At 39.7% G+C, this 15,411-nt stretch overlaps 1 protein-coding gene and 1 long non-coding RNA gene across 4 annotated transcripts in view; one reads left to right on the top strand and one right to left on the bottom strand.

Annotated features, from left to right (window-relative positions):
- LOC118454868 (uncharacterized) overlaps nt 1–15,411 on the bottom strand; it is a 67,671-nt gene that overhangs the window by 29,280 nt on the left and 22,980 nt on the right. Inside the window, exons 11-13 of the mRNA XM_087836085.1 lie at nt 13,973–14,392; nt 7,083–7,496; nt 4,143–4,547 (exon numbers count right to left, since the gene is read on the bottom strand). Of these exons, the coding sequence (XP_087692211.1) occupies nt 4,143–4,547; nt 7,083–7,496; nt 13,973–14,392 (1,239 nt within the window). The remainder of the gene's footprint in view (nt 1–4,142; nt 4,548–7,082; nt 7,497–13,972; nt 14,393–15,411) is intronic.
- LOC148096094 (uncharacterized) lies at nt 10,064–12,534 on the top strand. Of its 3 annotated transcripts, none has more exons than XR_015717186.1 (5): nt 10,064–10,350; nt 10,771–10,832; nt 11,207–11,359; nt 11,731–11,820; nt 12,421–12,534. It is a non-coding gene; the product is annotated as an uncharacterized LOC148096094 (long non-coding RNA). The 3 variants fall into 3 exon arrangements; XR_015717187.1 differs by having other exon boundaries at nt 10,797–10,832; XR_015717185.1 differs by lacking the exon at nt 10,064–10,350 and having other exon boundaries at nt 10,576–10,832.

Consider the following 15,411-nt stretch of genomic DNA (forward strand, 5'->3'; position numbering starts at 1 on the left):
TTATTAGGGCTGTCAGCTTTAATCACGTTAAGCAGATTAATCGGCCATCACGATTAAGACGAGTAAAATCTTTTACGCAAATACCTCAATCTGGAACACAGAATTGACAAACTTCAGACAAACTGCCCAAAATGTGTTGACAGAGACATTTCAGGGATTTTGAGTCATTCCGCGCCCCTGATGGGGTAATTGGTAAAAATTCTAATCACGTTAATCATGATAGCAGATTAATCTGCTTAACGCGAATAACGCTGGGAGACCTAGTTTTTTATTCTTTTAACATGGCTGTGTAATTGTTACCGTTTTATTCTTATGAAACATGATTTCATTATTGTCATACATACAAAAGACTGTCACATGTTTCAAAGTGAAAACTGATTGTTTTAATAAGTCAGACAGTGACATTCAAAAACAGCTCAGTTTTTTCATTTTCCATTCAGGGGACTAAAAGCTCAAGTGAGTGTTAAGAACAGCTGAAAAATAATTACAAAAAAGACATATATGTGAAATTAAGGATCAATATGGATAAAGCTAATGTGTAAATATAAAACTGATTGTCATGTGAAACTGAGGCAGGCAGGAAAGAGGTGAACCCAAAATGAGAATTTAAACAGAAAAGAGGAACTTAAAGTGGCAGCTTTATTGCTGGAAAAAAATAGTCCAAAAAACTAGACACACTGACATAGGGCATGGCACTGTCAAAATAAAAACAGGAAATGACATGACACAACACAAGGAACACAGGGGAGGCACAGAGACAAACCTAAACGCTAGAAAATCACAGAACTGCAGAAGAATAACTAAGAAACATGAAAAATAGAAGCCAAAATCATAACAGGAATCAAAACCCAAGAATAAACAAAACCTAACCACGGAGTCGCCCGACTCTGAGCCCTCACACTGATAATACTGAATAATACTGATAATACTCAAACCCTCCACCTTATCATGGTGGAGGGTTTGTCTGTCCCAGGGATCCCATGGGCTATGTTATCGGGAGCACTTTTGCCCCCTGGTAGGCTCTCCCATGGCAAATTAGTTCTAGGTGTGGGACCAGACAAAGAGGGAATAAAAAGACCCCTATAAGTATACAATCAAGGGAACAGTTCACCCTGTCCGGGACAGGTTAATGGGGCCCACAATGGAGGCAGGCCAGGGGAGGGTGCTGAAGGATAGCGTCTTGTGGCCGGGCCTTAGTCCATGCGGCCCGGCCAGGCTCAGCCTGAAAAAGGGACTTGGGCCCATCTTCCTGTAGGAAGATGGGCCCAAGTCCCAAGTCCCTACGGCACATCCTGTTGGATGTGCCGTAGGTGTTGGGTGCTGTGTGTGTTGGGTGGCAACCAGAAGTGGAGGCCTTAGCGGACCAATCCCCGTCTTCCAAGACTAGCAACTGCGACATGGAATGTTGCCTCTCTGGTGGGGAAGAGAGGAGTTAGTACGTGAGGTTGAGAGGTACCGGCTAGATATAGTTGGGCTCACCCTAACGCATGGCTTGGGCTCTGGAACCAGCCTCTTGGAGAGGAGCTGGACTCTGTCTCAGTCTGGAGTTGTCCTTGGTGAGAGGTGGCAGGCTTGGGTGGGTATCCTGGTATCCCCTCGGCTTGCTGTCTGTATCTTTTCCCCAGTGGACGAGAGGGTTTGTTCCCAGTGGACGAGAGTAACCAGCCTGAGGGTGCTCCACCTGGGGACTCTGTTATCCTACTGGGAAACTTTAGTGTTCATGTGGGCAATGACAGCAAGACCTGAAGGGGCATGATTGGGAGGAACGGCCTCTCTGTTTTTTGTTGTTGGACTTCTGTGCAAAATCAGTTTGTCCATAACGAACACCATGGTTTAACATAAGGGTGTCCTTAAGTGCAATGTGGCACCAAGAAACCCTAGGTTGCTGATCGATGATCGCTTTTGTAGTCATATCTCCAGACCTGCAATCATGTGTTCTGGTGTTACGTTTCCCTAAAAAGGTCCATGGGATGAGGGGAAGTAACAAAAGGTGTTATATTCCAATAATAACCAAACTAAAAGAGATGGACAAGCCACAAAACTTAGTTGTTGGTCAAAAAACTGGGACTAGGAGTAACTAGGATTAGTGACCAAACACACACTCCTCCCCACAGACCAGGACCAAACACACAGCACACTAGCTGCAACCCAACTTGGCTCTCTGGAACTAGAGCTCACCTTTCTCTGGCCTTAAGTACTCATAATTGCTGATGGGAGTCAGCTGTACAAAAAAGATGGCACCTAAGGCAGGAGAGATGGCAGGACACACCCACACAAAGGTAATTTCCGGAGGAGGCCCTGCTAGGGCCGTAACATCTCGACACTCGGGTGAAGAGAGGGGCTGAGCAGTCAACTGATCACCACCTGGTGGCGAGTTGGATCATGTGGCAGGGGAGGATATTGGGCAGACCTGGTGCACCTAAACATATAGTGAGGGTGCACTGGGAATGCCAGGCAGAGGCCCTGCTCCGCAAGATCTTCAATACACCCTTCCGGCAGAGCTTCAACACCATTCCGAGTGAGACTGAGGACATACAAATATTCAGCACCTCCATTGCCAAAGCCGCTGCACTGAGCTGCGGCCGCAAGGTGGTTGGTACCTGTCGTGGTGGTAACTGCCTAAACCAAATTCTGGACACCAGTGCTGAAGGAAGCCACCAGGCTGAAGAAGGAGTCCTATCAGGCTTGGTTAGCGTGTGGGACTTCAGAGGCAGCTGATAGGCACCAACAGGCCAAGCGGAACGGCATGCATGGGCAGTGGCTGAAGCAAAAACTCTTGTGTGGGAGGACGTCAGAGAGGAAAAAGACTTTTGGACTGTTTCAAAGAGATTATGGCAAACTGTCAGGAAACTCAGGAGGGAAAAGCAGTGCTCTACCTGAAGTGTGTATAGTGCGGGTGGAGTGCTGCTAACTTCGACTGAGAATATTGTCTGGCAGTGGAAGGAATACTTCGAGGACCTCCTTAATCCCACTGGCCCATGGAGGAAGCAGAGCCTGGGGATGAGGGGGATGACTCATCTATCTCCGGTGGTGAGGTCACTGAGGCAGTTAAACAACTCCTTGGTGGCAGGGTCCCTGGGGTGGATGAGGTTTGCCCTGAGTTCTTGAGGGCTCTGGATGTTGTAAAGCTGTCTTGTTGACTCGCCTCTGCAATGTGCGTGGAGATCAGAGGCAGTACCAATGGACTGGCAGGCCGTGTTGGTGGTTCCCATCTTTAAGACGGGGGACCAGAGGGTGTGTTCCAACTGTAGGGGGACCACACTCCCCAGCCTCCCCGGGACAGTCTATGCCAGGGTGCTGGAAAGGAGATTCCATCTGTTAGACAAACCTCAGATACAGGAGGCTCAATTCGGTTTAAGTCCTGGTCGTGGAACACTGGAACACGAGGACAGGTCTTGTTCATGAGTGATGGAAGAAGGGAGTAGGAGATCAACAGACGGATTGGTGCTGTAGCTGCAGTGATGCAGACGCTGTACCAGTCTGCCATGTGCAGAGAGAGTAGAGTGTAAAAGCAAAGCTTTCAATTTACCGGTCGATCTACGTCCCTACCCTGGTCTTGGGCTGTGGGTAGTTACCAAAACAAGCTTCCTCCGGAGGGTGGCTGGCCTCTACCTTAGAGATAAGGGGAGAAGTACAGCCATTTGGGAGGGGCTCAGAGTAGAGCCGCTGCTCCTCCTTGCAAGGAGCCAGTTGAGGTGGTTCGGGCATCTGACAAGGATGCTGGGTGAGGCGTTCCAGGCATGTCCCACCGTAAGGAGGCCCCGGGGCAGACCCAGGACATGCTGGCGAGATTATATCTCTCGGCTGGCCTAGGAATGCCTTGGTGTTCCCCCGGACAAGCTGGAGGAGGTGCCTGGGTAGAGGGAGGTCTGGGCTTCTCTGCTTAGACTGCTGCTCCCGCAAAAATTTTACAATTAAATTATAATTCATAGAACATAAAATACTTACACTGTTGATTTCAGGGAGCATCTCATTTTATACAGACTTAATTATGTAAAGTTCAAATTTTTTTGTACTGTTTGAATTGATTTACCGCAGCAGTGAATGAATGAAAATTATGAAAAAAACTGTCGCAACTTTCTTTGTTTAAGATGTTATCTGTTCTGATGCAGTGTGAATTGTATGAAGTAAAATTCATTTACCTGAGCTGTGAGATATAAGGCAGACATTCAAGGAAACTCCTCACTTCACTCTCTTCATGTGAGCAGCCTGTCAGCTCCACGTGTTTCTTCTCTGGTTGGAGTTTCAGCACTTCCAGGAGGATGGAGGTCTTTCTCTCTGAGAGCTTTATGGACCAGACTGAAGGAGCTGACTGGAAAACTGACTGTAATAAGTGAAGGACACTCCTGCCTGTTTTAGTCTCATAAGAGTACAGGTCCATGAGGAAGTCACACCACTTCTGTTTAAGAGGACTATTTTTGTATCTGCACACTGATGATAACAGCTCCAGTATCTTCTCTCCTGTCTGCTGTTCTCTCTCTGCTGCTGCACAGAACAGATTCACAAAGAACCTTGTTGTGTCTTCATCTGATGTATTAGTATCAACACTGGAACAATAAGAAGGAAATATTTAGTGATAATTTGATCTGAGCTGCATAAAAACAACCACACACTACTAATGGATGAAATGCTAATTCCACTCATTGACACACATCACTTTATCATGTCTGTGTGTTTAATCTGGATGTTTGGTTGCTATTGTTTCTGTGTCTCTTCAGTAAAATGAAACTATGATAAAAAATTACAGACTGTTTTATTTCTTTGTAAGTCAGAAAACTTAGAACTTTACTTAAGGAGCTCTTTGGAACTGAACCTGACTGGACGCTGACCTGTATACTAAAACGAAATGACAACAAACCAGAGGAAAGTTGAACTTGATGAATGAACTAAAGAAATTAACTAAAGAAAAAACTCACATCCCAAATACACTTTCCTGCATTATCATGTGACAGCTTTTGTCACTTAAATATGAAGATTATGTTTGTGCTGTTTACACTTGTCTGTGATGCTCTGTGAAATATTCCCTATTATTTATCAAAAGTTAATATTCACATCAAAAGTTTAAGACCACACCTCCAAAAAGTTAATATATTTTTTAAAACTATATCAAGTTTTGTTTATAATGTGCTCTGCTGGACGGAAAAAGAATGTTTGCAGCAGAGTGGTGTCATACAATGAGCTTTATGAGTTAGTGTTGCAGAGTGTAGCATGGTGGAAAAGAATGGAAAGAATCCTCCACTAAACATTTGGGTTGCCATTACTTTTTTTATTTTTATTTTTTTACATGCTTTGGGGTCTGTGGCTGTATCCCAATTCAGGGCCTTAAACTACACAGCCTTAACAGTCCACAAGGGCCGCGTACTCAAAGACCGCTAAGGCCGGAAGTGCGAGGCTTCTGAAATGGGACAGTCTAGCCTTCGTCACGCTGCCCATGTTGCCTAGCAACCGTGATACCAACCGCTGGAAACGTTTCATACAACATTGTTTGACAGAAATGAAGGAGAAAATCTTTTGTTCATTTGTTTGTTTGTTTTTATATGATTGTGTGATTGATAAGTATCTGAGGCTGAGACCACGGGACTGTGAAAACATGATTGTTGGGCTTCATTTCTGAAACGGAACAGTCAATTTATTATATTAATCATAATAGTTATTACAGCAGTGAACTTGAACTCTGTGCCCAATACTGAGCTTCAGTAAAGATTCAAGTTGCAGTTATTTATATTTCCTGTCACCTTAAATCTTCACTCAAAGATTTACTCAGAGATATATATAGATGTATTATATATGAGAGACAAATATTGTTCTTTTATTATGTTGGCATTACTAAATTTGGCTCAATGCTTACATATATGTGTAAAAAGCAAATGTACGAGCTGTGATAACTGTTTCTGATAGAATGAAGAGTATAGACTGATATATTAAATGTTCCTTTATTGGGTGAGAAAATCAGACCATGTCATAACTGCTTTAAGTCATACAGAATAGATATCAGAGCCTTAAACTGGCTGACTTCTGCTAAATGGGTCAAACTGGGCAGAAAGTATACAAACACATGACATCCTTATAGAATATGATGTGACACTATAGATCAACTTACCTCAGAATATATAAAGCATATAAACAATTAAAGCAATATGATGCAATAAACACAGCAGTGCTACTAATCCAAAATACTCAAAGCTTCATAGAACTGAAACAAACATTTATTTTTAGGTCCATTCAGCTGCTGATACATACTTTAGGTTTCTGAATATTAAACTTGTTGCTGCCTTTCATAGTGTGTAACTTGAAGGCCCTGAGTACTTTCTCCCACACTGAAAACACTGGAATGATAAAATTATTTGAACATTACCTAATAAGACTGATTCAGGACAGACAAATAGTTATTTTAAACTTTTCTAGAGGTCCTTCACAAACAGGGAACAGTCTGTCTATTCTCTCCATCTGTCAGCTGCTGTTCACAAAAGACAAGACTGTGTTGATAGCTGTAGATGGAAAATGTTTTAAGGTCCTTTAATTCAGTTTTTTTATTTATTGCATTAAGTTGCTATATATCAAGAGATATAGTTACTTGTGGTGATGAAGTTATCATGCAACATTGATGCAAAATGGCTTCACTGCCTGTACAGGTTGTTTTTTTTTTTCCTGCAGTCTAAAATCGTTCAAGTGCGACACATTAATCCACCTCTAATGAGTCAGGATTCAGGATCTCCAGCTTTGATGCAGCAAAATTTCCAGCCTACTTAGAAGTGATAGCTGCATTAATTCTGGACTGATAATCTTATGAGATCTCCATACAATACATTATCCGGTTAATACTACTAACAATAACACTATACAGACACCTGAAGTGAGAAGACTGAAATGTTGTGAAATTTCAATATTGTGAAATGTTAAACTGCTGTTTATGGGGTTGTTTCAATAATTGTTTTAAGTTTTCTTTTAGCTGTGTGTCAGTTGCTCCTTAGTTGATACCTAGAGAACATAACCCCAAAGATCCTAACTTACTCTACACTCTGTAGTAGTGAAGTATACTGTGTTACACATGCAGATATGTTTTTAAAGGAAAACATATTTACCTGAGCTGTGAGATATAAGGCAGACACTGAAGGAAACTCCTCAATTCACTCTCTTCATGTGAGCAGCCTGTCAGCTCCACCTGTTTCTTCTCTGGTTGGAGTTTCAGCACTTCCAGGAGGATGGAGGTCTTTCTCTCTGAGAGGTTTATGAACCAGACTGCAGGAGCTAAAAATACTGACTGTAATGATGGAAGGACACTCAGGCCTGTTTTAGTTTCACAATCCTTCACATGGGAGAACAGATCCAGCAGGAAATCACAGTCTGCACAGGAGCATCTCTCATTAAAAGGGAACGTTCCATGTCTGCACACTGATATTAACAGCTCCAGTATCTTCTCTTCTGGTTGCTGTTCTCGCTCTGCTTCTTCCCATGTCAAATCCATTTGACTTGAGAGTAAAAATGAAGGAGAGAAACTGGAAGGAAAATTGAGTTGCATTACAGAAATGTCCATTATCATTTATATAAAACTGTTACATTTCAACATTATTTCATGCAGGGATGTCCTGGTTCATCCCAGAGATTTGGATGTGCAAAGATGCAGTAACAAACTGTTGAAGATAAACATGACAACTTGGACCTGTTACATTACCGGCTGTGAGTGAGAATGAGAGATGCATTTAGTGGAATTTTGTTGATTGACCTACCAATAACAATTTTTTTGCTGATTCCCATTTTCCCAACTGTACCTGACATCATGTAAAACTAAAACATTCCCCCTCCAAAAAAGACATTAAGAGGCAAAACTGTGTGCCATAATCAGGGTTAAATAGTGCTGGCATTTTTTTTTCTTGGCACAACACCCAAACAACTGCAAGTGTCCATAAGTGCTGTTTGCAGTACTTCAGCATCTAGTTAGCCATACTAAAAATGAAAACAGTCACCTTATAAAACCTCTGCTTACATCTTGTTGAATTTAGTTCAAAGACCTGTGAATCTCAGAAAAGCAGCAGCCCAGATCAGCTGATCACATCACTTCTACACTAAGAAACAACACTAAGAAAATCTACTGGAGCTCTAAAATTATTAATTAAATAAATTATTCTGAGATGTGATTTTTTTCCCCATCCTGAACCACTACAACTGATTTTCAGGTCCCACTCCCCCCATGCTGAATATCACTTTAACCTCTTCCCCACTCATTTCTGTTAATAGGCAAAGTTGAATCACTACTTCAACTTTTAATAAAGTATTTTTTTAAACAAATATCTGTACTTCTATTTAAATACATAATTTCTAAACTTTTGCCACCTCTGCTTGTAGCTGACTCCAAGCTCTGGCTAGTGTTAGCTTTAGCCACTTACCTTTTCCTACCTTCTATGAACTAGATATGTTTAGCTGGATCAAGGTGTGCTGACTGCCCATTTCATGGTCCTTGGTTGCTGACCCAGTGTTTTGGTTTATGAAATTTTAAGTTATGTTGCTGTTAAATATCTGTTAGTCTGCTACTGAATATTTTCTGTTAAATTCTTATTTCGATTTTTTTAAACGTTTTATGCATTTCCTTTTTCTTAGTCTTGATTTCTTTGTTCCAGTTTGTGTCTCAGTTTGCTTTTCATTCCCCCATCCTGTTATGTCAACTCTTCTGTGCTAAGATATTGTGTCTGTCTTTACATTTAGTTCTGGTTCTCACTGCTCATTTTTATTTTGGATAGTTACTTGTCTCCAGTGTCTTGTGTTTAGTCTCACTGTGCTTGACTGTGATTACCTGTGTCATGCCATACCAGCTGCTCACTTCCCCCAATTGCCCTCTTGTATATAAACTTAGCAAAAAAGGTAAGGACATTTGTGTTTGGTCAGTTATATATTTGTTCTCACAATACTTCTTAGTAATAAATTCTGCTGTTGCTGTTGCTGGCCAAATGAAGGTTTCTGAAGCATTGAAGCTTGTATTGAAAAACAGTTCATTACTCGAAGCGTTTCAACACAGTCATCTATGGTAACATCTGGTGGCCAAAAATATGAAGAACTGCTTGAATCTACAACCTTTAATGAACTGCTTCATTATGATTTCCCACTCTACAGAGCTGAATTGACAGCTTCTGTTTTATGACAGTTCTGTCTGGTATCGGGCTGATATGGTGAATAAGGCTTCCTTGTTTAAACATGTAACACGGAGTGTTCTCATTTTGTTTATGACTTCTTGATGTGTTTTTACTACTAGAAATAACAAAAACTATATATATGTAACAATGTACAACACAATCTTATAATAAGTTAGGAGTATGTTTGCTGCCTCCATGTGATTATGTAATTAACCAGTGGACAGGTACGTTTATAACTTCTATAATTATAAATATAATAATATCTTGTATTTCTTATGTACTTTTTAGAGTACATAAGAAATACAAGATATTGTATAATTACTAATTGCTGATGTACTGGTTTTTATTTAGAAATAGGCAGAGCTTCCTCTTTTCCTGGCTTCATGTCTCTAATTGTGTCACACACAGGTTCGCCATCTCTCACACAAAATTACCAAAACACAGCACAAATCCCGCCATTCAATTCCTTATAAACTATTGAATCGGGTACTGAAGCAGTGATGTGCCAAATGAAGTTCAGAAATCGTTGATCACATGATTCTGTTCAGCTGAAGCAAGCCTCAGCACAGTGTTTCTGAAGCACTGTGTTAGTTTTTTTGACCCATGGGCAGGAGCTATAGCTTCAACAGGCCATTACCAGCTGTTGGAAAGTCTGTGTGTTTGTGTAGTGAGCAGCAGAGTTAAGTATGTGTGTTGGAGTCAAGAAAAAATCTCATTCTGCTACTGACTCTTGTTTGGAGCTTCTGGTTCATCCAGTGCTGACATGCAGGTGCCCAAATCTATTGTAATGTACAACACAGAAGAGCATCTTTTCTTTTTTGTGGTAAATTGCTGTTAAAGTTAATAGCTAAATGTTAAAACAAAATCAGAATTTTATAACATACTAAGCTTTGATTAATTTACCTAGTTTACATCACAACACTATATGTAGAGTACACTGAAAAAAAGGCACTGGCCATCTCTTGGATTTATGTAAGCATCTTGCATGTATTTAACACAATTGCCTCATGTTTTAAAGATAAATGTAACCATATAGTGTAAAAACTACATGATATGCAGAAAGGGTGTATTAAATTGTTCATATCATGTTCAGGTGAAGTAAGTCAATAAGATAGCAACATTAAATCTCGTGAAACCACGCGTGATTTCATCTCGCGGGCTTTGGATCGTGGTTCAAAAAAGGCATCCATCTCAGTCAAGTCGAGCAGCCAACTCTACGTTTTTGGTATGTCTTGATTTTTTTAATTAATATTTACCATATTTCAGCCAAATGTAGTTAAACGTCTAGAGTGTCGCCATGTCACATGCTAAAAAAGAGCCGTTAGCTTATTTGCTGTTTTATCTGTTGTCAAAGAATTGGCGCTTTTTCATTTGAATTTGTCTTTGGCACAAGAGCCGTAATATCACATTAAACCTAATTACGAGGCACTCATAACATAATTTGGTTTTCTGTGTGAATAGATTTGCCAACTGACTCTTCAGTTACGTTGTGTATTTACTGCACCGTGGTGTTAGTGAGATTTTGGACATTGAACAGCTTTAGCTAATATCATTAGCGGCATTATGCTAGCTTACATCCCTACCCCTCCTGCCCTCACCTGCTGTCCTTTTGTTTCTGTTTTTTTTTTTTGCTGCACATTGAGAGACGACCTCTATTCTGCATTTCACCAGGAGTCAGCTGATGGATTGTGGGTTCAAGGTGTTATGGTAAGAAAGTATATTCTATTTTCGCTTAAGGTTTCTGTAACTTAATTATAATAGGTTTTGTATAATTATTAGGTGCATGCATACACCAATAGACCACCCTATTAATACAACTGAGAAATCCAAAATCTGCCTTAGGTTTAACTTATACCTGTATGTATTGTCAGAAAGGTGATTACTGGACTCACATTAATGCACACTTGAACTAAAATGAGGTTGTAACTTGTGGGTTGTTGGGTTGCAAATCAGAAACAAACATCTTTAGATTTTTTTAATCCCATAAGATCTGGAAACACAGTTTTTATTCAACAAAACATTACTGATTAACCAAGCACAGTGCCTGCTGTTATTTCAAAAATAATTTTATGTCATTTCAGATAAAATGCAGCATTCCAGTGCATCCCAAACATGCCTTTACAGTCAAGGTTTCTTACGGAGCTGAGTTTCTCTCTGACAGTCTGCTGAAAGTGTTTGCAAAGTGATCGGGGGAACAGGGCACAAAGCTAAAGGATGTAGCTGCCATGATGACAGTAAGAACTTTAAAATTCTTTAACTACAAAGTGTATATGTATTGCATTAGGTCAGTAAAAGAATTTTATGCTGCATCCATTGAAACAGTCAACTATTACCTGTGAGTACTGATTCCACTGAAAGGATGCCATAATTTTCATCATGCATTTACTTGCCCACTGAGAAAAATTTATCTTTTTTTAAAAATATATGTTCTGGAAACTATATATCCATAAAGTTGATGTCAAACAGGAATTTTTGATATTGCTTTGTAGATGCTGGTGTTGCATGTTGACTGGTTTAAAAAGTCAAGAGTTTTTGTCTGGGATCATTTTCTTCTGTGCTACTGAAAAGTTCACAAATCTCTGTTTTCTTTGCTATAATACTTTAGGATGACATTAATGCTCAAAGGGAGTCCCTCATCAAAGTGCTCCGCATCTGTGTGAAAGACAATTGCAACATCTTGGTGCAGGAGTTCATGGTGAGTGTTTTATGAGTAGATTGTGGCTTTGCAACATTTAAAAATGCATTTAGTTATCCACTTGATCCTCATTGGACTGGTTAGGACCAGTAGTCCTCTTTAATAATTTGAAGTTCACATGAGGCCTGGTAGTGAACTCGGCCGCCGGCCCTTGAGGCCCCACCCCCACCCCTGTATAAGGGGTCACATTAGTGTGAAAAAACTTTAAATTTGTCATTCTAGTGAACAAAGGAAAATCCCACCAATATTTACATTAGCTTTTGTTTGAAAAAAAAAAAATGACCAACTGACCAACAGCTAACCAAATTGTGGGGCTGAAAGTCTAAATTCTAACATCTTCTGAGTGACATAACCTGGATTTCTGATGGGCCGGTGTCTTTCTAACAAAAACTAATGTAAAGCATTTGAAATTATTATGTTTTTCACTCTCTCTTAGAAACTCTGTTAGACCATGAATGGCAGCATGGCAGGCCACTCTTTGGCTATAGCTATTTACTATGTTGCTTTCATTGGTTTAAATTACTCTGACATTAGAACTGGTAGATTCGAAAGAGATGAGTTTAAAAAGGAATCTTAAAAAAATGTTTTGTGTTTAACCAGGACTTGACTGAGGCCACTGCACAGATTGAGAAAACCACAATGAACATCTGTCTCCAGAGGATACGCCAGGCAATGACTTTTCTGATGTTGGCATCATCATCGAGGGTATAGTAGTTCTTCGAGATCTGGATAACGTGACCTTTGCAGTAGCCATGCTGTTTGGACCCTTTTTATTCCTTCAATATGAGTTACCCATCACAGCTCTGCTACACTTTTGAGGTGATTCAAAGGGTGGTAATGGAGTTGGATGCAACTCAGCTCTCAAGAAAAGCTCACAACTAAGACAAAACTGCTCCTGCAAGGAAAGCTTACTGCTATGCATGCAAGGTGATCAGCTCTAGGTGAGAGGACATTTAAATCTCACACTTGTTCTGCTGCATTTTTGAAGCTCAATTCCAAGAACAGATCGCAGGGTTCACTTTTTATATACTCTGCAACTGCCATGAGGATGAGCCGTTTTTTTTGTTGTTGTTTGTTTTTCCTTTTGCTCTGTACAAGTTCTCTGTTTGTCTGTTTGGCAGCATTTTTAAATTTCTCTTTGTATTTTTTCTTTCTTTTACTAGTGAAGAGATGTAGCGTGAACAGTTATACAGTCTAAATATCCCATATGGGTCGTGTGAAATGGTATTTTCAGTTGAAGTAAAGAACGTTGAATATTTCTAAGTGTGCTGTTTTGAACCAGGATGTCACAGTATGATCAGTGCTGTAATTTTTGACAGTCACTATATCAATGTTATTTTTCAGTCTCTTGAATAAAGTTTTTGACCTGCAAGTGCTAATTTCTTTAGTTATTGGGGTAAAATGGGTAATGTTAATAGGAAGGTGTTTGCCAATTCAGTAACCTAATTTAATGTTAATGGAAACTAACATTACCTCAAATTGTTTAGTTATAATTGTTGTTTAACTGAATCTTGACGTCAGAGGCCTTAAATAGAATGTTTTGTATTGTCCTGTAACATTTTTAAAAGAGTCTAATTTCTTTGCTGTGATTGATTCCAGAGAACACGGAAGAACTGACATTATTTAACTGTTGATTTATATAGATTCAGTGGAGGAGTAATGTCAGTTTAATTCTTTACCTACTTTCAATGCAGTGAAATTAGACATTTTGTTTTTAAAGGTTACTGGTGGATGCCAGCAACCATCTTGGAAAAGAACAATACAATCTGTTATAAGGCCTCCATTTGAAAATTGTGTATTTGACACTAGAATATAATAGCAAAATGTAATTTGAAGATAACATGTAGTATTTAAGTGACCAAGTAGTATTGGGTAAAAGTTATTGAATGGTGTTGGGATAAAGTGAAAAAATTGTGAAGGATTAAAATATTCCATGAGCTCAAATTACTTCATCAAAACATGTTTAAGTCACATTTTATCAACACAAATTGCACAGGTTTATTGAACATGAATAAATTGTGTTAATTTAACTCAATTGTTTAAGTTGCTGCCAAAGCAAAACATCTGTGTGCAACAAATGTCCACCATTGAATTAAGTAAATCCAACAACATATTTTTTTCAGTGTATATCATGTAAAGTACAATCATTTACCTGAGCTGTGAGATATAGGGCAGACACTGAAGGAAACTCAGTACTTCACTCTCTTCATGTGAGCAGCCTGTCAGCTCCACTTGTTTCTTCTCTGGTTGGAGTTTCAGCACTTCCAGGAGGATGGAGGTCTTTCTCTCTGAGAGGTTTATGGACCAGACTGCAGGAGCTGACTGGGAAATTGACTGTAATGATGGAAGGACACTCAAGCCTGTTTTAATCTCATAGTCCTTCACGTGGGAGTACAGATCAAAAAGGAAATCACACCATATCTCTGTCAGAGGGAATGTTTTGTATCTGCACACTGATGATAACAGCTCCAGTATCTTCTCTCCTGTCTGCTGTTCTTGCTCTGCTGCTGCACAGAACAGATTCCCAAAGAACCTGGTTTCTTCTGAAGGCTCTGACAACGGATGTATGACACTGAAATCATGAGTAAAAAAATGTGACAAAGTTTTTAACTAAAAAGAAATATAGTTTTTGAACAGAAAAAGTGATACTATTACAAATTAATGTACATGCAAGATTAATTTCATATGCCATTATTGATGGCTGTTGGCAGAGCGCCGCCAACAGGGACCCAGTGGGGGCACTGGCCAACTCCCAGATTTTCAATGTGCTACCAGAACTTTTTCTGAAATTTTACACATTTATTTCTTGCAATATGTCCACAAAGTCCTACTAACAGATTTCTTTTTTTGTCACAGCAACTTATTATTTATCATATAGAAACACAGTTTAACACGTACCGTATTTTCCGCACTATAAAGCGCACTTAAAATCCTTTAATTTTCTCAAAAATCGACAGTGCACCTTAAGTATGAATTCTGGTTGTGCTTACTGACCTCAAATAGATTTTATGTGGTACGCGACGCTCAAAAATCTGTCAAGAAATGTTTTAGTATGACTTTGCTAAGCTACGAAGCCGCACTGCTTGATGGATTGTCAGAGCATTACGGCTAATGTAGTCAGGCGCCTCCCAGAGTAATTTGGGTCCAAAACTCTGTCCTTTCAGGTCCCAAAGTCAAACGAACATTGCAGCATCACTAAGAGTTAAAAACTGTCTAAATTCTTTCATCTTTAATAAAATGATCAGCGTTGCTGCTTTACCAGGTGCAACAATTAAGTTTAACATCCAAGCATCCATGAAAACAGAATTTATTAAATTTAACTGTGTTAGAAGTTACCAGGAAGTTAGCAGAAAGTTAGCTTGCTAGCTTCCACCTAAACATGATATAGCATGTTCTGACTGAGAGATTTCTAAAAACATTAAAACGTACAGCTCTGCTATCACTTCCAACACAAATGAAGGCACAAAACTACAGCAGTGACTTTTGTAGGGTTACTGAAGTTGGGCTAGCTGGTATATAATGATGTGCTATGCAATCGCTAGCGACACAGCTATGTTAGCATAACATAAACACAGTGAAGCTGGTGGATGA

The sequence above is a fragment of the Neolamprologus brichardi genome, chromosome 23, assembly GCF_056152115.1.
Source record: "Neolamprologus brichardi isolate AB-2024 chromosome 23, ASM5615211v1, whole genome shotgun sequence".
NCBI classification, from domain to species: domain Eukaryota; kingdom Metazoa; phylum Chordata; class Actinopteri; order Cichliformes; family Cichlidae; genus Neolamprologus; species Neolamprologus brichardi.